Source organism: Sarcophilus harrisii, chromosome 4 (assembly GCF_902635505.1).
Source record: "Sarcophilus harrisii chromosome 4, mSarHar1.11, whole genome shotgun sequence".
NCBI lineage: Eukaryota > Metazoa > Chordata > Mammalia > Dasyuromorphia > Dasyuridae > Sarcophilus > Sarcophilus harrisii.
The window spans coordinates 425,271,204-425,296,303 of record NC_045429.1 but is presented as its reverse complement, the minus strand read 5'-3'; the positions used below and the strand labels follow the sequence as shown (position 1 = coordinate 425,296,303).

Below are 25,100 nucleotides of genomic sequence, written 5' to 3'. Positions count from 1 at the left end.
AGTTTAGTTGTATCTGACCTTTTTTGACCCCATGAACCATAGCATGCCAGGCCCTTTTATCCTTCAATATCTCTTGAAGTCTTGTTCCACTTTTTGATTGTTATTTCCATAGTACTTTCTATTCATTTCATCCTCTACTGTTCCCTTCTCCTTTTGCCTTGTCTTTCAAAGTTGATTTTAAATACAACCTTTACATTCGTATATTCTTTCTTTCTCTCTCTCTCTCTCTCTCTTTCTCTCTCTCTCTTTCTTTCTCTCTCAGCATTTATACCTCACACTCATGCTTATACACAGTTGAGATGACCTGTTTTGGTGTGTGGATGACTTTGCTTTTAGAATGAAGAGAATTTTATTTTGTTTCTTTGACTTTCTGAGTGTTCCTTGTCCACTTGCAAATTTGTTTTAGCTCATGGTGAGTAATATATGTCATTAACATTGTTATACTATGATGCCAAATGAAGTATTTCATTTTATTCTTTCTTTTTCCCTTAGTCCTCTCTGTTTTGGTTGTGTGCGTGTGTGTGGACTCTGACCAGATAAACTGGCTTATTGCTGCTTATCCAGATCAAGGTGGATGGCTCAGTCTCCTCCTGGTATTCTGTATTCAGGTAAATGGAAAATAGTTTCAGGGACTAGAGGAAAAATCCTTACCTTATAACCTCCAATGAAGTTTTCACTTTTGCTATTGTTTGAAAGTTTACCTGTTTTGGGGTAGTTAGGTGGCGCAGTGGATAGAGCACCAACCCTGAAGTCAGGAGGACCTGAGTTCAAATGTAGCCTCAGACACTCAACACGTGCTAGCTGTGTGACCCTGGACAAGTCACTTAACCCCAATTGCCTCAACCCCCCCCCCCCCAAAAAAAAAAAAAAGAAAAGAAAAAAAAATTATCTGTTTTATTATTTAATCTGAGGGAACCAAGAGAATAGGTGTTGTCAAGATTGTACTGAAGGAAGCTTGATCTCTGTGGTCATGCACTCAATAAGCACTCTACCCAAGCTGTGTAAGTAAGTGCCAGTCTCTAGTGGGGAGATCTTTAAATGTGTGCAAGGCTTTCTTGTCCTCACTCATTTATTTCATAGACAGCATTTTACATTAACCAAGTTCAGTAGTGAGGATGGCTGTTTAGGAGTATCACATTGCTATACACACAGAGATAGTATTTGGATGTTGTCACTGTATTTCCTTAGGGCAGTCTTTTAAAAATTATTGACAAATAATTGCTAAGAACATAATTATGTATAAGATACTATCCTAGGTGCTGTGGGAATAAAAAGAAATATACAAATAAATGAATGAATGAAAACAAAAAATTAGACCTGGAGTATCACCTTAACCTGTTGGGCTTATCTGGCTTAACCTCCCACACTCTGAGAATAGACTATTATTGTTAGAAGGAATCTAATTCTGTTTTGCGGGAATGAGTCTCCTTCTCACCCACTTTGATAAGATCAAGTTCTTGTTTCACTGGTAATGATGGCTCAGACTTTCTATAATTGAGGCCCAGTGAAATTTCTCTTGCTTTCTGACCCTCAGGTAGCATGAGATGGCTATAAAGTCCTCTTATTTATTTTTCTAGTACTTCACCTAAATAAAGGATAGGCATGCAGGTTCCCTCTTTATTATAACAAAAATTTATTTTGGGGGCAGCTAGGTGGTACAGTGTATAGAGCACCAGCCCTGAAGTCAGGAAGACCTGAGTTCAAATCTGGTCTCAGACACTTAACATGTCCTAGCTGTGTGACCCTGGGGAAGTCACTTAACCCCAATTGCCTCAGCCAAAAAAAAAAAGTTTATTTTTTAGTTCAACAGGACCAGTGCTTCTCAAACTTTTTTTTTTTTTGGAGGGAGAGGGGGCAATACAACACAGTATTCTTTGACATGATGTGGCACACTGAATATTTTAAATTGGGAGACTAGAACATGTTTATGTGATTGAACATGATTATGATTATGTGATAAATTCTGTCCAATTAGAGATGATTAACAACTGCAATTGCAAATTTTAGTTTGATACGGTTCATGTCACATCAATGTAGTGGACTCATACCCTTTGAAAAGCACTGTATTCAAGAAAAAGTACTTGTGTCTAGTTGGGACTTCCCCAGATGTCAATAGAATGTTTACTAGATAATCTGTGGAGTAATTAATACTTTGTAAACTTTCGTGAAGAAGAAGGGACAAAAAAGTGCTGGCCATGGAGGCTGGCTCAGTGGTCTGGCATAAATGGGAATTTTCAGGGCATATTTTGTCCGATTCTTTATGATCGAAAGTTTGAAGAACACTGTGTTCTTTCTTTTGGAAACTTGATGCTTTAAATTAAATATACCTGCCTGTGGAGCAAATAGCCCCTTCTAGTTTGTTGTCTAAATCTGCAAATATGAAATATGAAGGTTGAATAGAGTCTTAGAATTTTAGATCTGGGAGGAACTTAAAATATCATCTAGTTCAACTCCCTTATTTTGGCGTTAATACAATATTAACAGGGGAGGGCAGCTGCATCTAGGTCATTGTAACCTTGTGTTGGGTTGCAAGTTTCCTTTTGGTAAAGGAAATATAAAGGCTTAGGTAAACCTTAAAGTACCATATACATGAGTTTGCTCTCCATATCAGTAACAAATTCCATGAATGTATGGCAGGGACTTTGTCACTTTCTGAATCTTTGTCTTTATGTTGATGGAGAAGAAATTCATTTTTAAAGTTGGTGTTTCCTTTCTTTTTCCCTGTATGATATATATTTTGATTGTGATTTGAAACTGCTAATTGAAAATTTAAAAAATATGTTTCACAGTTTTGTTTACCTCTCTCCATTAAAAAGCAATAAAACATACAATTCTGACATTACTTGTCTTTGGAATACATTTTTTGATTATTCTTGGTAACAGGTTTTCCTTACTTTGCCTTATTATTGTTCTTAAAATGAATTTCATTTTTTTGAATGTATTAACTGATGTCAGTGAAAAAAAGGCTGATAGATTTTTGGGATAGGAGGTAAGAGAAGACAGACTAGGATTAGAAATTTTGAGAAATGAATGAAAATAAAGAGTGCTGGGCATTAGAATTGGGAGATTTAGCTCTGCCCCTAAGAAGCTATGTTTGCTGATTAATCAATTCCTCTTCCACCCCAGAATTCTGTTACATAAATAACAGTATCTTTCATTTTTGCTGTTCTTTATAGTTTCAAAAGTTCTTTTGCATTCCCTATTGTTTAACCAATAAGTATTTATTAAATGTCTCCTCTGTTTAGGTCCTGTGCTCAATGTTGGAGATAAAGGTGCAAAAAGTTTCACAAACTCTATTTGGGAAGAATTTACATTCTGTTAGGGATGGCAACAAGTACATATATAAATACATGCAATAGAAATATAAAATGAATGAATGTAAATACATGGTTAAATACTAGCTTATCTCAAACAGTCCTGGGGAGGATATAGAATAAGACAGATGAAAAAATGATTGATTAGAGAGGTTAGATGCCTTGCTTAGAATCAGTTGTATGAGTTTCAAATCTTATGCTTCTGGTGCTGCTTATTATTAGACTAGAAAGATTATCTAATGAACCTGTACAAATAAGAGCACATCTAAAGTCCAAAATACTATTGGGTAGGAAAATTTCTGTTTCTTTCCTCCAACCTAAGAAGAGAGGAAAAATGAGGGCAGATTAGAATAGATAGTTCTTTAAAACCAGATATTTTTGGTCTATGAAGTACCCAGGGTCAGGCTGACTTGGCTGCACTATATGACTATTCAATTAGCCTTGATTAGTCAAACTAGTTGGACAAATTAAAAATAAGCCCACAAAAAACCAAACAAATAAACACAAATCTTCTGATAGAATAAATTTCTCCGTTTATTTGCATTTTGGAAGAAATTACATCATAATCAATATATATTTATGGAATATCTCCTCTATTCAAAGCACTGGATGAGGACTTTGAGGACTTAAAGGGTGCTTCATTTTTTCTACTCTCAACTTGTTGATAGTATGTGTATCTTATAAATTATCAGTAATTCTGAGTAATGCTTGATAAATGTCTAATGGTTCAGAGGAGAGAGAGTTCATCTGACATTAGAGATTCATAAATGTAGAGCTGGAAGAAATCTTAGACAACATAAATTCCAGCTTTTTATTTTATAGATGAGGAAATGGAGGCCCAGAGGTGAGTGATTTTCACAAGGTTGGAGAGATTATAAAAGGGTGAAGTAAGATTTGAACCCGAGCCTTTGGACTTCAGATCTCTTTCTATTGTATTCTGGTCTTGATCAGAGAATGCTAGAAAAAATTAAAACTTGAACTGGATCTTGAACATTGGATAAGCAAAAAGTAATTTTTATTTGGCTTTTTAAATTTGCATTAGAGATTTTCTGAGGAAAATTTACCTTTCTAATTATGTTTGTTGGAGGCCACTGTTAAAATTGGTATATATTCTTTGAATATGTCAGCCAACAATGTGAGGTCATGATTTTAGATATGTGTTAGATGATAGGGGAAATGACCCCTATGAGATGAAAAGAAAATTACACAGTGGACATAATAGACATATGTAGGTAAGAGTTGGTCATAATCTGTCAAATACAATGTAAGCTCCTTGAGAGTGAGGACTGTTGTTTTTGTCCATTTCCCTAGCCAGACATGGTACCTAATTAGCATGTTTGTTGAATTGAATTTATCCTTCATGCTCCTTCTTGTCCTTTCTTGGTGATGTAAGCAGTGAAATGGCTCAAAGAATAGGGAACATAAAGATATAAGAGAATCTGGGAGAGTAAATAATCCATTGGTTCAACTTTTATCCCTGAATTAAGTTATTATATGACATTGTATGGCAATGGTAGGTTTATTAGGATTCACTTAAACATTAATTAAGCATATCTGTAAGGCATAGTTTCAGGGACTGGGATAAAAATCTGTCGTTTAAGAATCTTCCGGTCTAATTGGTACAGATGACACATTTACAAATTATAATGAAAGGTAGAGTGTGATAGGATGCCAAGAGAATTAATGAAAAAGTTCTCTAGGAAAATTTGAGTAGAGACCAGGTTCAGCTGTAGATTCAAGGAAGGGCGGGCCCCAGGAGGAAGTGGCATATAGTCTTATGTCCTGAAAAAAGAAATAAATTTCCATAGGGTATTGATGAAGGGGGGGATGGCCTGTCATTGAGAGAAGATAACATTACCTTTTACTTGTGTAGTGCTTGACAGCATACAAAGTGTTTTTAAATATATTATTTCATTTGATCTCCTCAATACACTTGTGAGTTATGTGGGGGATAGGATCATGTTATCAGGTGAGGAAACTGAGGCTGATATACATTAGGTAACTTGAGCTGGAACACAGCTAAAAAATGAGAGAGCTAGGGTTTGAACTCTGGTTTTCAGACTCAACTGTTCTTTCTATTCTACCTGACTGTATGGTAGTCCTGTTTCCTGAAGAAAATAAAAATATTGTATTTGGTAAGCTAGAATATTGGGCTAGACCTCAAAATAAACATTAACCCATCTGTTTCTGTCCAGTCTGCTGTTGTGCCAACATCATAATAACAAACTTTCCTTCTGGCCTTCACTATACTGAAGTTTCTGAAGGTCAGACCCATTGTATAACCCATCCAAATTATTAAAATTTCCCAAATAACTGTAATCCAAGGAATCTTCTATTAGCAGCTTTGAAAACATGACTGCCAGTACAAAGAGCTTTGTGTCTAGTACTCCCTTTCTTATTCACCACCCCCAGACTTTTTGTATTCACATTTGACTCTTGTGGGATATGACAGATGGATATTTGCTTTGCCATTTATGGAGCTGAAATAAGCCTAGAAACATTTAGAAAATACTATCTCTTTCCCTGCAGTTGAAGACATTACCCTTTTACCTGTTTTATCAGAATTAAGAGATTGACAGAATTTGGGAATCAGAAGGGAGCTCAGTAGCCTTCTAGGCCAACCCAGAGTTTGGGATATTTTAGAAATATGCTATACTGTTTCCAGTCTAGGGAACAAATCACTTTCCCTTTGGCCCTTTTCTTGCTTTTCAGGGACCTTCTTTTTGATGAGGAGAGTCAGGAGAAGCACTCAAATAATTGCTAGCTTTGTGACCTTGGGCAAATCCTTTAATCCTGTTTGCCTCAGTTTCCTGGTCTGTAAAATGAACTGGAGAAGAAAATGACAAACCACTGCAGTATCTTTGCCAAGAAAATGGGGTCATAAAAAGTGGATACAAGTGAAATGACTGAAAAAACAATAATAATTATTAGTATTATCATTACCTCCCACTTCACAGATGAAAAAACAGGTTCTTTTCCCTGGACAAGTTGTTCCTCTCTTACCTCTTCTTATTCACTTGCAAGATTAAAAGTAGTTTGAAGTCTCCCAGGGCCCCTCAATCTCTTCTCACTTTTTTTAGTTTGGATACCTTGGGTTTGTTTGACATCATGTCCCAGAGGAGTTGAACCTTTGAAAATTTCTGACAGTTTTGCAATTGTGGTTCTTCACTGAGTTACTGAAGATAGTTCAGTAGGCATAAATGCAGTATGTCTACATCGGGTGATAAAGGATTGATGATAAATGTGGAAGATACATGGGGTATTGTTGATGATTTCTTAATGTTATTAGCCATACCATATTGCATTTGATAAAATTGACTTAAAATGATTAACATTGTGGATTATCCATAATTAATTTTGAATCTCAAGTCATCTTTAGGCACTTGTGGTATGCAAATTGATTTTGATTATTAATCTAGATTCCAACTAGAAGTGGTAGCACATTTCTAGTGGCTTTGCCACTGTTTAATGTTTGTTAATGAGCCTTAGAGTTAGGGTAAGGGTTAGAGCTCTCTGGGCAGAGTTCAGTGGTAGGTATGCTGGGGGAAGACAGATATACAGATGGAAGACCCTGACCCTGTCCCTGCCCTCAAGCATATCTAAACAGGTCTAAGTCAGCATAGCCCAGAGAGCCCAGGTTGCTCCATAGCCCCACTGATGCTTTTTTATTGTCTGGTACAGGGTCTTTAGTAGTTCTTAGACTGTTTGATCTTTTATGAAGTAAGAGTGGGAAGCTCAACAACATTTAAAACTGGTTGGAGCCTCTGCTAGGTTAGCTGTTTCTTAGTTTACAATCTAGCTGTTAGGACAGATCATATATGCATGGAAAAGATATAATTAATTATAATTGTATTCAAAGTAGTAGGACAGGTAGTGTAGCTTAGGTGAACAGAGAGCTGGCCTTGTTGAGAAGACTTGGGTTCTATGATTCTGAGTAAGTGACAGCCTCTCAATGCCTCAGGTAACTCTCTAAGGCCCAATAAGTTGCTAGTCTGGAGGAACATGGAAACCTTACCAAAGGCAAGGCAGATCTCCTGAGCATGTGTTGTGAACAGGCATTGTATCCTGGGAATACAAAGAAAGGGGGGGAAATCATCTCTGCCATTATGGAGTTCACTTTCCACTAGGGGAGAGAGAACATCCTACAGAAGGTAGGATTTTAATCAGGAAGGCACAGATGAAGAGGGAGAACATTTCAGGCATGGAGGATAGCCTGTGAAAAAGTAGAGGCAGGAGAAAGGAGGGTTCAAAGAAAGCAGAGAGAGGTCCCCGTCTGAGGGAAGGTAGTGGGGAGTCATAAAATGATGAGGGCCCCTGTCAGAGTAGTACGAATTTCAGAAGGAAGAGAACACATAATATGTTAGAAGTGAGAAGGGAGCAAATATAGGAGAAATGTTGTGAGGGTAAAATTGACAAGATGTAGCAACAGATTGAATGGGGGCACAGGGTGAGAAAGTGAGGTCGTGTCTAGGTTGTGAACTTGGTTTGTAGAGGGCCAAGGATAGTGGGGAAACTCTGGGTAAGGTGTAAGACTCTTCAGCCCAGAGGAAACCGGTTGACAATGTCTGGTTTGGTTTCCCATTCCCCTTTGTGTTATCGATACTTCCTTCCTGAGAAGTCAGGGAGGGAGTGACTACCTGTGTTCTATTTAAAGCAAGGGATACACACACACACACACACACACACACACACACACACACATATATATATATATATATATATATATACTTATATACTTATATAAAGCAGGGTGCTTATATATAAGCTAGCACTTAACTCAGTGTGATTGATGATAAAATGATTCTCTAGTTTTTGAACATACTTAGTATGCTGTAATGATGTAATCATATTGAGGTAGTTAAGGGCTAAGAGGATTGGAAATGACAGACTCCATCTTTGATCACTATCCTATTGGCTCTCCTGCCTCCTTCACTTCTCCATTAAGATCAAGGCTGGTCCCAAGATCCTCCAGAGAGTTAGTCTATCCGTAGAGTGGAGAGTTTAGAAAGAAATACATTGAGTTCAGTTTTAATGTTGAGTTTAAGATCTCTGAGACATCCTATTTGAGCTGTTTGGTTGGCAGTTAGAGATATGAAATTGAATTGGAGAGAGAAGAGAAATGGGACGGGGGCAGAGCCCAGGCATTGTTAGAGGGTATATTTGGGAAAAGATTGAGCAAAAGGGACTGAGAATGAATTGTCAGTTAAGAGAAGCAGGAAAGAGAAGTTATCAAGGAAATCTAGAGAGAAGACAGTATTATGAAGAAGATGATGAAGAGTATAAGAGGTTGAGGGGTCAGGGGACTCAGGATGGGTGGAGATTGAGAAAAGACTATTGGATTTGGTTTTGACAATTGAGAGATCATTGGTAACTTCACAGAAAGTAGTTTCAGTTGAATGATGATAAGATTGAAAAACAGACTATCTAGAATTTAGACTGGATAAAATGACAGGAAAGAAGATAAAGGCATTGAGGGCTTTCTCAAGGAATTAAACAAACAAATTAGACTTTGTGATCTCTCCCCACTATTTAAAAAGGATTCTGCATATCACAGCTACTTTAGTATTTTATGTTTAAAGTAGGTGTGTTTACCTAATTGATTTTAATTCTTTATAAGATATAATCCTCTAAAATACTTCCTCTGCTTATTATCTAAGTCTCATTAATAAAATCACTAGGCTGAATGCTATTTGCACATGAGGATACTAGGGAGAACTGGGTCTTCTCTGCTCTTTTCTCTCATTTCATTTTCTTTCATTATGCTGAACCACAAATAATAACTTCCATCACACAATAAAGAACTAGATTTCACTATTTTCTCCTCAAATAACAGATAACAAAGAAAGAGGAAAAAATCATCTCTGCCATTATGGAGTTCATGTTCCACTGGGGGAGAGAGAACATGCCAACAACTCTAGCAAGTTATACAAAATAAATGGGAGGTAATCCCAGGGAGGGCATATTAAGATTATGCAGGACTGGGAAAGTTCCCAAATGGCTAGAAACAGGAAAGGTAAGAGTGTGATATATGTACAGCAGCATTTTCCTCTTATAATAAGCTGTGTTACTTTTACCTTCACTCTAGGGAAAGGTGGACTTCAACTCTTAACTTCTTCAATTCCTTTAAATTTCAGATTGTGGTGTCTGCTAATATACTTAAAAATCCCCCCCCCCCCCCACTAATATACTTAATATACTTTAAAAATTCCCTGATTAAGAAACAATTTAGTAGTTCTGTGGAATTTGTGATAGAGGGTTTACCATCTTTAGTATACGCCATTTATGTAGATATCCTTTCATTAGCATGAAGAGCATATGAGATCTCGATGCAGTGATGAAATATTTAAGCTGCTGAATATACTCTATTGTTGAGGTAGTTGATCAGAGGGATTTTTGTCTGTATGAAGTCCATGACCACAAGTGAAATGCCATAGGAAGCTGATTTTGACAATTCCTTGTTCGGTGTTTTTATCAATAGTTTGAATGAAGATATAGATGTACTTTCAAAAAAGTTTTAAAAATGTTTTATTTGATACCTTTTATTTTTTCTCTCATTTATATTTTCCAAAGTATCTCCCCTCATCAAAGCCATTCCTTGTAACAAAGAAAATGAGTGCAGTAAAATTAACCAAAACATTAACATGATCTATATTGGGTTGTATTAATTGCCTGCAAAGAAGCAGGATGGGGGAGGTATCCTCTCACATCTCTTTTTTGGGGCTAGGTTTAGTCATAATTCAGTGTTCAGTTTCAGTTGTTTGGTTTTTTTCTAATCACATTATAGTCATTGTGCATTTTGTTTTCCTGGGTCTACTTTATTTTGCTTTAGTTCATATAATTCTTTGCCTGTTTCTCTCTATTAATCCTAATAGTTTCTGACCATGTGGTGTGATATTCTGTTATATTCATATACCACTACTTGTTTGGCCATTCCCTAGTCAGTGGACATTATTAACTATATTTTGAGTTCTTTGTACTACAAAAAATAGCTAGTATATATATATATATTTCAGTATTTGGGTTCTTTCTTTTTAGTATTTCACCTCCTTGGGTGGAATGTACCTAACAGTAGAATATCTGGGTTAAAGAGATGGACTTTTTAAACAATTTTTTCCAATGAATTCCATCATGGAATTACTTCCCAGCATTGGTGTGAACTGCTGATGCACACTTCCAGTAATAGTGCATTAGTATGTTTGTCTTTCCATGGCCCCTCCAATATTGACTATTTCCATCTTCACTTATCTTTTTTGTATATGAGGCAAAAATCTTGAGTTGTTTTAGTGTACATTTCCATTATTATTAGTGATTTAAAATATTTTTTCTGAACGGGGTAAATAAACAATCTGACTGATATATACATACATATACATACATATATATATATATATATATATATATATATATATATATATAAATTTCAAATATAACAACAGGAGAAGGCATATCTGACTTGATAGAAGTTCATATAAAAAAAGCAGGAGTTAGTCATCAGCAAGTTTAATAAGAATTGGTAGATTCTCCATGCCTTGAGGGTAGGTACTGTAGGTGAGTTGAACCAATACTGTGATGTAGCTTAAAAACAAATAGACTAGTACAGTATTAATCTACATGTAGAGAAGTATGATATATAGGTCCTAGGAAGTCCTAGCTTCATGCTTTTATTCTCTGTGCTGGTTCAATCACATTTTTTTTCAATATTCAATTCAGTTCAACAAATTTTAAAACACCTGTTATATGCCAGATTTTAAAAGGAATATTAACAATTGAGTGTATGCTAAGAAAGGTGGAATATGGCTGTCAGAAGTTTGGAAGCTGTCATATGAGAAACAATTGTAGGAAATTATTATGGGGGTGGAGGTGGAAAAAGTAACAAAGGACCAAGGTACTTAATTCCAAAGTATGGAGAGCAGGTTTTGCAGTAAAATCAAGGTTTTATTCCCTGCCATTGGCTAGTCATTGTTATTTAGACTGAACATTCAGACTGGTCCCTTTGACTGGTCCCTTTATTAGAATAGTAGACAAAGAGCCTCTCTATAGCTTAATAGGAAGAATGAGTTTCTTTAAAAGAAAAAAAAAAAAAAGCAGAAGGGCTTCCTTTGAAAACTTTTAGTTAAGAGAACCTACTGCCTCCTAAGGGATAGTGCTAGTTATTGGGAAAATTTTTCCCTGCTCTAAGTCTAAATTTGCCTCCATAGCTTCCATCCATTGTTCCTCATTTTGTCCCCAGGTTCTAAACAGAATAAATCTGATTTCTCTTCTTCCAACAAAGTCTTCAAATACTGAAAAAGACATCTAATGTTCTTCTCAATTCCTCCAACTGATCTCTATATATAGCATGATCTTGAAATGCTTTACAATTCAGGTTGCTTACTTGGAGCATTTTCTAGCTTTCAACATCCTTCCTAAAATGTAGTTTTGTGAACTGAAAACAGTGCTTCAGATGGGGTCTGCCTGTGGCATCCAGGGGAATCATCCCTTGAACTCCCTGAAATTCTGTTACCATTTATGTTTTGACTTGTTGAATTTACCATCTGGAATTCAAGAAGCACATAATCTTAAGAGTTAAAGGGTCTTGCCTAAGCCTTTTAGGCCAACTCATACTTCAAAAAGAATTGCTATTACATCATATTTGTCCAATTTAGATCAGCCATCTTAGCTTAGGAATCTCTCAATTCAAAGTGTCTTCCTTATTCTAGTTGATTATTCGTTTACTGTGGCCAAGGAAATCTTTTTTCAAGGCCTGAAAAGGTCATAGTCAATTATATGAGTGGAGAGTAAAAATCACATTTGTGAGGTATTTGTGAACAACAAGATTGACCAACAGCTTAGCTCTGTGAAATGAGAGAGAGAGAGGAGTTGGAGCTGATGACGGGATTATGAATCTGAGACACTAAAAGGATAGAAGTATCCTTTGACAGAATTGGGAAAATATGGAAAGGAAGAAAGAGAATGAGTTTAGCTTAGACATGTTGAGTTTAAAATGTGTCTCTGACATGTACTTTGAAATGTCCAGTAGACAGGTTACTGAAATGGGATTGAATCTCAAGAATCTGGGAATCATCAGTGTAGATATTAATTAAATAATAAGAGCTAATGAGGTTTACCAAGGAAGTATAGAGGGAGAAGAGAACTTGAGATCCATATGTAGTCCCCTTTAAATGTTGTCCATTTTATTAATGCCCTTTTAAAAATGTCACCCAGCATTGAACACAATTCTAGAGATGTGATCTGAGCAGGCTATAACATGCCATAGGATTTAACACCTCCACTCAAAATTTCTACATCCTTTTTTAAATTAAACTAACCAATGCTTTTCTATTGTGTACTTGTGAACTTGGTTTTTAAACCTAATTATAAAACTTGCCAAATATCACTATTAAATGTTACTTTATCAGATTATACTCAGTATTTTACCCTGTCAGGATTTTTTGGATACTGACTGACATTTGTGTTCTCTTCACATTTGATAAGTATGCTGTCTACCTTTTTACCCAGATTACTAATAAAATAAGCAAATTGTTGGCCTTAGATCAAATGTAAAAATATTAAACATAGGGGACCTATTTGATAAAACCTTGAATGGTTCTTTATTGTTTCCATTTATTAAGTATTAAGCACCTAGGCTATATCAGACATTGTTCTTGATGCTGGGGATACAAAAACAAAAAATGAAATATTGGATTGAAAGGAAATAATTTTGGCACGAAGAAGGTTTGCAATAGTAACTATGGGAAATAGGAAGGAACATATATAGCATATATTCAGCATTTTAGCTGAATCTTGAAAGGAAGCTGAGAATTCTAGGAGGTGGAGATGAGGAGGGAATTCATTTCAGGCATCAGGGACAACTTGTTCAAAAGAATGGAAGGGAGGAGATTGTAATATGTTTGGGGAGTGGCAAGTAGGTAACTTTGTTTGGACTACAGAATTCATGAAACAGATGAAAGCTTAAATGTCTTTTACATGTGCATTTCTCATTTTTAATATATAATTTTGCACGAGCACAAGAAGATAACAGAGAACCTGGATTTAAATCCCTGTACCGACACTTAGCATTTGTAACTTTGGGCAAATCCCAACTTTGTTAGGCCTTCCTCCTTTGTAAAACTTAACTTAGATGGCTTCTAAGTCTGCACAGGTAGGGAAGAGCTAGATTGTTAAAGACTTTAAATGCCAGTAAGGAATTTGTATTCTGTAGTACCAATCAGCTGCTTGACTTAGTGACCAAGAAGTCTCAGAACCTTTAGTATTATCAATTTGGAGAAAAAGATGGGAAAGTGAAAATACTGGAAGCGGGGAAATCCATTGAGGAAGATATGGCTGTAGTCCAGGCAAGAGGATAAATTTGAGTGAGAAAAAGAAGACAGATGTGAGAGATGCTATTTGAGGAAGAAATAACAAGATTTGGAACCAATTGAATATAAGTGGTGAGAGAGAAGGAAAAACTCAATAACTGTGTGATTATAAATAAAGCTGGGTTATTGGAAGGATGTTAAAGTCTTAAGCAAAAAGATGTTTTGTAGTCAGTTGTGTGGAATTGAAGTTTTTGAGAGAGAAAGAGTATAAGGCTGAATTTATATATAGTAAAGTTATCTGCATAGAAGTGATAATTAAACCACTTTCTTGTCTAGATAGTTTCTAACAGTTCTTTTTATGCTATGTTTACTAATTTCCCCAGGAATGTCAGTTCTCTGGCCTGTAGTGCAGACTTTTAATATATCTACCCACTTTGCTTTTTTAAACAATGACCAACTTTTGCCTTTCTATAGTTCTTTGATATCTCTCTTACCCTTGTTAACAGCCTTTGAGAAATCACTGATAGTAACTTAGCAGCCACATTAGTCAATTATTTTAGTATCCTGGATACTTTGAACCAGTGAGTAGAGCTTGGATTCTTTTGGCATACCACTGAAAATCTAGCATTATCTCTAATTTCCATAGAGGCATCTGAAAAATGAAATTTAGTAAATGTAAATTCTATACTTTGGTCAGAACTCCCAAAATACATGTACAAATTAGGGAAATGTGGCAGTAATTTATATGAAAGAAACCTGGATTCATGGCCATCCCAAGGGGATGGAGTGGAGTGATAGGAAACAGTGTTGTGAGCTTTCTTCTATAAACTTCTTCAAACATCTAGAAAATGCACCAAATGAAATCCTGATGGGGAAATATAGAACAAATCACTGTGAATCATTTGTCCAATCCAACCCAGCACAGGGAGAGGCACATGGAGGTCTGTAGACATTTGAAATGGAGTCTGTCCAGGGTAAGAGGAAAGAGACCTATAGGGACAGTTGCATACTGATAGCTTTCTTGCATACTACCTAGCTAGCAGCAGCCCTAGTTATGTGGGTCATACCTCAGTCTTAGAGTAGATCTCACTTCTAGCATCTTGTCCAGTCTGCAGAGGAATTCTAGATTGGGCTGTACAAGGCTGTCACTCTGAACCAACAGGCTTTCCAGCTGGCTGAGAAGGGCAGAATTTAGGAGCAATCTGCTCTTATACAGAACCATCCTTGGGTTAGGAAATTGCAGAGTTCCAAACTAGGAAGATCAGCAAACAGACTTTGGGTCAGAGCACTTTGGGAGCATTGAAAGTGTGCAGGCCCCCCAGCATGTTCTTGAGCCTTTGGTATAATACAATATTCAACTCTTAAAAAAACAAGACCACTAGCCTAGACCTTCCTTATAGAAATACCACAGAGCCTAATTCTAATACAAAGTCTGAAATCAAGAAAGAGGCTGGAAGTATGGACAAACACACGCACCCACCCACACACATACCCCATAATAAACAGAGCAGGACACATACTACAAATGCAAAAGAAGAGAATGACTCTCAAACATCTACAAGCAAAACATCAAAGGAAAATACAGTTTGGACACAAACTAAACTAAAATTTTTGGAAGTGAAACAAGAGTCTAAAAAACAAGTTAAAAATGTTTTTGTAAATGGAATGAAAGTGCTCAATGAAAAAGTTGGGGAGAAAAAAGAGAACTATGGAAGAATTGGAAAGGGAATTAGTAACTTGGCACAAAAGATGCAAAACCTTGTCCAAGCAACAAACTCTGAAAATTAGAATGGACTGGAGGGAAACGTAAGATATCTCATCAGAAAAACTGATCTGGAAAGCACATTGAGGAGAAAAATTTTAAGAACTGATTGAATTCATTGAATTATCTGAATCAAAAAAAGAGCCTAGACATCATCTTTCAAGAAATCTCAAAAGATAATTGCCCAAATGATTTCTTAGGACCAGAGAGTAAAGTAGAAATAGAAAGAATTCAATGATCATCTCTTGGAAGACACTCCAAAATCCAGAACTTCCAAGTCAAAGAAAAATGAATGCTTCAAACCAGACACAAATAATTTAAGTATTAAGGAGTCATAGTCATGATCTCACGTGATTTATCAACTACTACTATGAAGGAGCAAAGAACTTGAACTATGACATTCCTGAAAGCAAAGCATTTTAAGCTTATAGTCAAGATTAACTTATTCAGCAAAACTGAATATATCACAGGGAAAAAATAAACTACTAAGAAAATAGAGGACATCTAAGCATCCTGATGAAAAGACAAGAGTAGTGTAAAAATTTTGAAGTATAAAACACCAGGCTCAAGATTAACATAGAAAGGTAAATAGGAAAAAAAATCATAAGGAAGCTAAACTATTTATATTCAATGTGAGGAGATGATAATATGTGTTACCTTAGAACCCTCTCATCTTCAGGAATTCCATTAGAGAAAACCTGGTGGCTTTCTGTCTTGACAATCTTTAGTACAGAATGGAAAAAGAGAGTAGGAGGAATATAATGGGAACAAGTAAAGAAGAAAAAGGGAAATGGGGATTATCATCCCATATCTTCACATTTAGGGTTAGACATCTATACAAAGAGGAGGACATGGGCAGAATGGCTGACATTTGAACCTCAGATTTCGCTTATCGAGGAAGTAGGAAAGGATAGAAAAGTAGAAAGTAATTTAGAGGGAGGGAAGGTTAAGGGAAGGATTACTTGTAAACAAAAACTCAAAATATGCACAAAAATATATCTTTTTTTTTTGAAGTGGCAAAAAATGACAATCTGATGGGGTTCCATTATATAGGTGAATAAATCCAAATTGTTGTATATAAATGTGATGAAATACTATTGTGTTTAACTCTAGCATTTGACCAACTGGAGGCTTGATGAGGATGCTTGCTGATAGATGAAGGATTCAGAATGCAGAATTTAATTTTGATGTGGCCATTGTGGAAATCTGATATAATCATATGTGTTTTTCTTGTATTCTCTTGGGGTGGAAAAGTGAGAAGACAGATCTTGGTTGATTAAAACAAAATGTGTTTTTTGTTTATTTTTTGCTGTGGCAGTTGGGGTTAAGTGACTTGCCCAGGGTCACACAGCTAGGAAGTGTTAAGTGTCTGAGGCCAGATTTGAACTTAGGTCCTCCTGACTTCAGGGCTGGTGCTGTATCACTGTACCATCTAGTTACCTCAACAAAATGTTTTTTAAGAGAAAAAAAGAAAAAGACTTGAGATTACAGACTCCCTGAGAGCCAGAAGTGTGATATGTTAGCCAAAAAGCTAATGCATTCTAAAATTGTATGAATACTTGTCGGACTCTGTCTTGTTAGATCATAGCAGGATGTCATTTTAGGAAATTCATGGACAAGTTTGAACTAGGGTGTTGAGGGTGTTGACTTACTCATGAGAAAAGGAGATAGATGTGAGAGGTAGTGCATATGAGAATTGCTTGAAGGATCTAAAGGAGTTGGAGGGACCAGTTAGGCACTAGAAAAAGGTTAATTTAGGTGAATAAGATTAATTTGATTCAACTAACTACATCAGCTAGGTGGTGCAATGGATAGAGTGCTGGGCAGAAAGACCTGAGTTAAAATCTGACTTCAGACACTGGCTCTATGAACCCCTGGGTAAGTCATTGAACTCCATTGCCTCAACTGTCACATGACCTAGAGAAGGAAATGAACTACTCCAGGATCATTGTCAAGATAATCCCAAATGGGTCACAAAGAGTTGGACTCAACTGAAACAATTGAACAGCAACATTTATTAACTCTCTACTGTATGTAGTATACTTTGATAGGTGCCATTTCACAAAGTTCAAGTAAGATAATGATTCCTGCTCTAATATATCCTATATTCTAACAAAAAGGGGAGGAAAACACAATGTTAACAATTTTAATAGGACCTGATCAGCCGAGTTCAAGTGTACCTAACTGTTTTGGAGATACATGAAACAAAACACTCTGTAAAGTTTTATGGAGAAAATTATCCCTTCCAGTCCCTTCAAATTAAATTTGAATTTTGTCATTCTGAAAATTGACTGTACCAGTCAGTAAACGTCTATTAAAGTGTGTTTTTTGTGCGGAGCACTGCATATTTTATTTGGTAAAAATCAATACTGACAGTCTTATATGCTGGATATATTCCAAATGATGTTGTCACTTCAGCATCTTAATCATTGGCTTGGAGATTGCTCTTTAGAATTTGAGAAGTTCAGATCATGTGTTGTGATGTAACAAGAGCTTTTGTATATCTTTACCTGTTGTGTGGGATGGGGGTTGGGATGAGATCTACCTGGAGCCGAGGAGATTGGAAGGAAAAAGATAATGAGCAGATTCGACCAAGCTCAGCTTGGGACTTAGAATATTTGCTAGTTTGTTTGTGCTTTTTTATCCTATGGTGATTATAAGGCCCTAACAGGAAGTAGAAAGTCTGGAAATTAGGTAGGCATGGGAAGACAGGAAATGTGAGGTATGAGATTCCTGTGAGAGTCTGATTTAGATTTGATAAAGGAAAAAAAACCTAACAAGAATTTTGCCAAAGTAGGTTATCTCCTAATGTCATGAGGTCCCTTTTCCTGGCAGCTATGAAGCAAATGCTAGATGACCACTTATTGGATGTTTGGTTAAGGGGATTCTTGAGTTACGCATAAGGTCAAAATGATGTCTAAGGGCCATTTCTAGGTAGAAATTCTGTGACTCTGAATGGTGGTACTTTGGCAATTAAAATCTCTGATGATCTTAGAAAATGTTTGATTGTTGGTTTTCTTGAGCAATATCTAGTCTCCTTTCAAACTTTTTGCTGCTTTGTCTTCACCAGAGAAAATAAAATCGTGAACCACTTTTCCCAGTGAGATAAAAAATTCTTGGATTTGGATTATCTGCGCATTTCATGTGTCTTTGCAACCACCATCTCTTATGACCAGGAATAATGGGAGAATTCTGGTTTAATTTTCTTTCTTTTTGAGAAAATTTTGAATTTAAAGGAATTGAGAGTTAGGTTCAAATTCAATTTATATAATTTGATGCTTCAAATTTAAGAATTTTTAAGTTTAGGCTACATTTTGTGTGTGGTTGCCTCCAGATTAATAGAACATTAAGCTCTACAATGTGCCAGGTTGTTGTTCAGTCATGTTTGACTGTTTGTGGCCCCATTTGAGCTTTTCTTGGCAAAGATACTGGAGTGGTTTGCCATTTCCTTCTCCAGCTCATTTGGCAGATAAGGAAACTGAGGCAAACAGGGTTAAGTGACTTGCCCAGGGGCACACAGCTAGTGTCTGAGGCCACATTTGAATTTAGGAAATGAGTCTTGCTAATTTCAGGCCACTGTGTCACTTAGTTGCCTACAATGTATGGGTACTTCCTGACAAATGTTACGTTGCAACTCAATTTTATTAAACATCATTTAATTAGAAGTAGAAAGCTGTAATCATAATTATGTTTTAAGATGAAAAGAACCATATTATGGGTTCCCTAATAGCTAGGGTAATTGATTTGGTGAGGTTATGTGAATTGCCTTACCACACTGACAGTCTCAGAGTTTGTAATCATGGAAGTTCTTAAGATTTGAGGAGAAATGAGTTGGATAAGATGATTAATCTCAGAGGGTGAATTTTTTTACCTACCTTTGCATCACTGGTTAGAATAATATCTGGCATATAATTAGCATTTAGTAAATGTCTGTTGATTCCAGATGTAGTGGAGACTAGGTATGCTAATGGAATCTGTAGCCAACCTATATGAGACACTTGGAGTTCGTAATCTGCTAAATAAGGTCCTAGACTGGGTTTTACTTGCTTACCAGATTGTTAAAGAAGCTGCTCAATCATCTACTGAATTTTGTATTGATGTGCACAGTTGCAAAGAATCTGTTTTTGTTTATTGAAAATAGGTGTTTTAGCTTTAGCCAAGCAAGTTGTATCTTTTGAATTGATTATATCAATAAAAGCTCTAATCTGGACAGACTGCAAAAGAGATGCATACCCTAAAACTAGCATTGCATAGTGAAAGTGGACTTGTCCTTCAAGTTTATAAGTAGTGAGTTTTTCCTCAATCCTGTGATCTTGGGCAAAGTTATTTAATTTCTCTGGGCTTTGCTTCTTTATCCATGAAACTGAGGGGCTTTCCAGTTCTGACATATGAGTTTATAACAGAAGAAATTTGAAAGCATTAAAAAAAAAAGGTAGGACTTTTACTTGAGGGCTACCATTTAGAAATGTAACCTGGTATTTTTACTACAATGCCCAGGATGTCCTAAGCTAATCACCATCATGTTTCCAAATTAATCTTGGGAAGGCATGGCTAATTTATGTATATGTGCATATATATACATGTACATACATTCATTTATGTAAGCATGTATATACATACATATTGTAAAAAGCATCCTTTAATTCCCAAGGCAATTTTCTAGACTATCTATTCCCCATATGGATCATCAGTTAAAAAAGATTTTCATGAGGGTGATAGGAGAAAGGGGAAAGGTGAGTGATATCTAGGCATTCTTATAACTATCTCTGCTCTTGACAAGGTCCTTTCTCTTGTCTGTTACATTTGATACATTACTTCCCCTTCTCTGGAAGTCCCTGGATATTTAGTTCTAGTATTTTCATGCTGCAAATTCTTATTAATTGACAGCTATCTTTAATATCTTCTAATCAGGCCTGAGCAAGACCATTCCTTTTCCTATATAATACCTGGCCTTCTTCCACATTATGAAGCAATATTATTGTGTGGGATAGAACCCATGCCACACCACATTTGGAGTAGAGAAAGCTTGATATAACCCGCAATAACAATAAGAGAATCAGCTTTCACATGCTATTGATCTCTCTTAGATGATCAGAGCCGTGCCTGGATTCCCCCTTTATCAATGAATGAAAATATTCCACATAAAGGACTATTGACCAGTCTACTGCTGTTTTTGAAATCTTAAAGTTCTAGAAAAGCAAATGTAATAGAATTTTCTCTCACTATATGAGAAAAATGCATAAACTAATGTAGTTATAAAAATGCATACTTAAGTGTATACCTGTGTTATTGAAGTATATAGAACAAAATTATATTTGTCATCATAGACTTCATTTCAGGATATTGAGACTGTAGTTAGTTGGAATGAAGGCAGAAAGAACATTTTTAGGTAAAATAGTAGAAAATCATAGGGATAGAAGAGTGACAGAGCAAGCAAGATATAAGGATAAGAAAATAAAGAGAAGACACTAAAACCCTTTGATGAAGAAATGGAAGCTGTTATCAGAAGAGACTTTAATTCATCTCTTGTGGTCAGTATTGTGGGTAGTGAGTCTTTGGAAAAATGGGTTCACCTCTGTGCAGGGCATCTAACTGTGACTCCTAAATGCCTTTGATGTAAAAAACAAAACAAAAACAAAACCCAAAACAACAACAACCACCACCCCTTAATTTTGTTTTTATGTTTGCATTCTCCCCTTTTCCCTTCTCCCACACTCTTTCCATTGAGAAAGCAAAAACAAAATCCCCAAACATGTTAGTTACAAACATGTATGATCAAACAAAACACATTCCTGATTTTCCATGTCCAAAAAACATTGCACTCTGAGTCCATCACCTCTTTCTCTGGAGGTGGGAAAACTATTGCATTTGGTTATTGTGATGATCAAAATTCCTAAGTTTTTAAAAATTGTTTGCCTCTATAGTATTATCATCATCACATAAATTGTTCTTTTGGCTATGCTTATTTCATTTTGTATCAGTTCATAGACTTTTCAGATTTCTTTGAAATCATTCTCTTAATTTTTTATAGCATAATAATATTCCATCACATTCATATATCATGACTTGTTTAACCATTCTCCAACTGATGAAGAGCCTCTCACTTTGATTCTTTGCCACCACTACAAAAAAACCTGCTATATATTTTGTGCATCCTTTTCCCCTTTATTTGGTCTTTTTGTGGGTAGTGACTTAGTTGGGTAAAGAGTATACATAGTTTAATAGTATTTTGGAGCTTAATTCCAAATTGCTTCCCAGAAATGGCTAAATTTGTTCACAGTTCTATCAGCAGTATGTTTATGTATTTATTTTTCCATAACCTCTCCAGCATTTGTCTTGACAACTTTGCCAATCTGATGGGTTCGAAGTGGTACCTCAGAATTGTTACAATTTTCATGACTTCTCCTCATCTTACTCTGTCAGCTGAGAACCTTGCCTCATATTTTACAGAAAAAAACCTGAGACTGTTTGTTGTGAGCTCCCTCTTCTCTTCTTTTCTTCATTTCTTGGTTTCCTTGGATTGACTTGTGGAACAACCTAGTGTTTAACTATCAATAATCTCTGAAATCAACATATGTCTCTCTTTACATCCTTAAGAAGTAGTTTATTCCTCAAAATTATTGGAAATCCTTTAAGAGGTGCACCAGTGAATAAAAAAAATTCACATTCATACACACTGTCATCTGATTCAACCTTTATACCATCCAATACTAAGTTCTTTCTTTTACTGTTTAAACTTCATTCTTGGTGACCTCATCAGAGACTAGTTTCTGGGCTTTCCTGCTCCTAACTTATTGATAGGTTTTCAGTAATCAGAATATCCTAGACTTAGTTATCAATAGACACCTTTTCTTTGTTCATTCCCAGCCATAGGTATCTGTATGTCTCAGATATGTGGGGAGGCATAGTTAGGAGCAGATTATTTTATAGATTCCAGATCCCATAATAAACAATATTAAAAAAAAAAAAAAAAAACTTAACAAACAGTATATAATGTCAAAATACCTTTTCACCTTCCTTTTTTAATCAGGACAAGGTAAAATGACTTATGAATTTTCTACTGTTTGAAATTGCTAGTAGTGCAGTTTATTTCCTTTTAACTGATATAGATACTATAGAGTTGCCTTGATTGGCATTGTGAATGGGAAAATCATGTCAAAGTATGAGATTAAATGGAAATCTCTTCAACTGGAATTCAGCCTTTTGGGTTCCTGTTTCCTACCCTTTATTTATGGGAATACCCTAACTGCCCTTCTCTTCTCCTTCCCCAAAATGTTTTATAACCAAGTGGTTAAAGCCCTGCTTTGAAAATGGTGCCTAGCCCTTTTTGTAGTGGCTAAAAGCTGGAAACTGAATGGATGTCCATCAGTTGGAGAATGGCTGAATAAATTGTGGTATATGAATATTATGGAATATTACTGTTCTGTAAGAAATGACCAACAGGATGATTTCAGAAAGGCCTGGAGAGACTTACACGAACTGATGCTGCGTGAAATGAGCAGGACCAGGAGATCATTATATACTTCAACAACAATACTATATGATGACCAGTTCTGATGGACCAGGCCATCCTCAGCAACGAGATCAACCAAATCATTTCCAATGGAGCAGTAATGAACTGAACTAGCTATGCCCAGAAAAAGAACTCTGGGAGATGACTAAAAACCATTACATTGAATTCCCAATCCCTATATTTATGCACACCTGCATTTTTGATTTCCTTCATAAGCTAATTGTACAATATTTCAGAGTCTGATTCTTTTTGTACAGCAAAATAACGTTTTGGTCATGTATACTTATTGTGTATCTAATTTATATTTTAATATATTTAACATCTACTGGTCATCCTGCCATCTAGGGGAGGGGGTGGGGGGTAAGAGGTGAAAAATTGGAACAAGAGGTTTGGCAATTGTTAATGCTGTAAAGTTACCCATGCATATATCCTGTAAATAAAAGGCTATTAAATAAATAAAATTAAAAAAAAAAGAAAGAAAATGGTGCCTACACTCCATTAAGTTAAGTCCTTTGCCATATATTTGGATTAGTATTCCTCAGAAGAGAAGGAATGTGAAATAATAGTTATAGAGATGACCTGAGAATTGGGAAGACCTGAATTCAAGTCTTGCTTTTGACTGCATACTGGCTCTGCAGCCCTGGGCAGGTCAGATTGCTGAGCAGGTGCTGAAATGTGTTGATAGATGTTCCTCACCAGGAGTGCTCTACACTGATGAAATCACAGGTCTGGTCAAAACATTCATGAGGAATGTGGAAAATCAGGATTTGGGTTGAGCCCTGATCAAGCAGCAAGGGGAAGTGGGGGTGGGGATAGTGGTAGAGTAGTAACAGAAAGCTGCCCATGGAAAGGTTTAGTTCTGAGTTAATGCACCTTTGTCCTCCAAGGATTCTGAGATAAGTAAGAGGTGTTTTTTTTGAAGGGAGTCTCACCTTTTACCTTTGTGGATTTTTGTTTTACTTTAGAGTAAGTTTGACTTAGTCTAAATAAGTTATTAGGAATTGGGGGGTCAAGAACACAGGAAAATGAGGGTCATTTAATTAACTAGGTATCTTCTACAAGAGATTGGCAAAAGTGCCAGAAGTAGTGGAAATGGATCAGAGATTTGCTTCTCACTGATAATACTGCTGCCTTCATAAGGCAGCCTGCTTTAACCTTGGAGGAGCCAGTTTAGCAGAGATCTTTTCAGGTGGAATTTATTTGAATGAATTGGGTAGGAGCTACTTTCACAAAGTAACTAATAGGCTGAATCCCTTTCTTCATAAACCTTTAAACTCTCCACACTCAGCTTTGCAAAACTGCTTGTTAAATTTTCTTTAAATAGTTTTAAAATAAGTTCTTCACATCTCTGCTCTCATTAAACCTAAAGTTTAATAAAGACCTGATTTTAGAGGTGGACCTTAAAGTCTTACATCTAACATTTTCTCGAGTCAGCTATACTTTGTGCCCATGTGTCCCTTCACTAATGTACTCATGAGTTCATTGTCTGAACAACTTTTTGGGGAGATAAAAAACAAAGTAGTATTCATAAGTTGAAAATTTATACACTAAATTATAAATTTTAAACTTTGCTTTTAAAAAAGTCCATGAGTATGAACCGATTGTTGTAGTTTCCCCATTTGCCATTGGATTGGGTTAATTCCATGGATTGGGTTAATTGTCATAATGAAATTTGAAATGTGTGCATTTATTTCCTTTTTAGGTAGAAGCCTGAGTTTTGATCTATGTTCCACCTTCATCCAGCTGCCTGAGAGGATTTCATGATCACATGACCCTGGATATGGACGCTGTCTTGTCAGATTTTGTCCGTTCCACGGGAGCCGAACCAGGGTTGGCCCGTGATCTTTTGGAAGGTGAGGAATTGAGGAGATGTTTTGTTTTATTGCTGGACTGATTTATGAAACTTGAAGATGGCAGAAGAGTTGGCATATGATAGTTTACTGTTAATAAGATCATCATTAAATTCTTATCTATTACTGATCATAATTTTAAAATAAAAAGTTGCTCTTCCACTGTCATTTATTACATTATTGAATTGCCTCCCTCAATTTGAGGCCCCTGTATGCTTAGGGATTGTAGACAAACTTTCATATTAGCCTAGGAATAACAAAAATAAAGAAAAATCTCCTGGGAAAATTCATTAATGAATTTTGAAATACAATTTTTTCAGTATTCATTCTTTGGCATTTTTCATGCTGTTATTTATGTCTTAC

At 36.0% G+C, this 25,100-nt stretch overlaps 1 protein-coding gene across 8 annotated transcripts in view; it reads left to right on the top strand.

Moving 5' to 3' along the window:
• OTUD7B (OTU deubiquitinase 7B) overlaps positions 1-25,100 on the top strand; it is a 73,601-nt gene that overhangs the window by 21,164 nt on the left and 27,337 nt on the right. For 4 of the 8 annotated variants that reach the window (XM_031967436.1, XM_031967438.1, XM_031967441.1 and 1 more), the window contains exons 2-3: positions 493-608; positions 24,590-24,740. In XM_031967436.1, the coding sequence (XP_031823296.1) occupies positions 24,656-24,740 (85 nt within the window). In that variant the 5' untranslated portion in view covers positions 493-608; positions 24,590-24,655. Of the gene's footprint in view, positions 1-492; positions 609-24,589; positions 24,741-25,100 lie in introns of those variants that run through there. The other 4 variants (XM_031967437.1, XM_031967440.1, XM_031967439.1 and 1 more) reach the window with 2 other exon arrangements.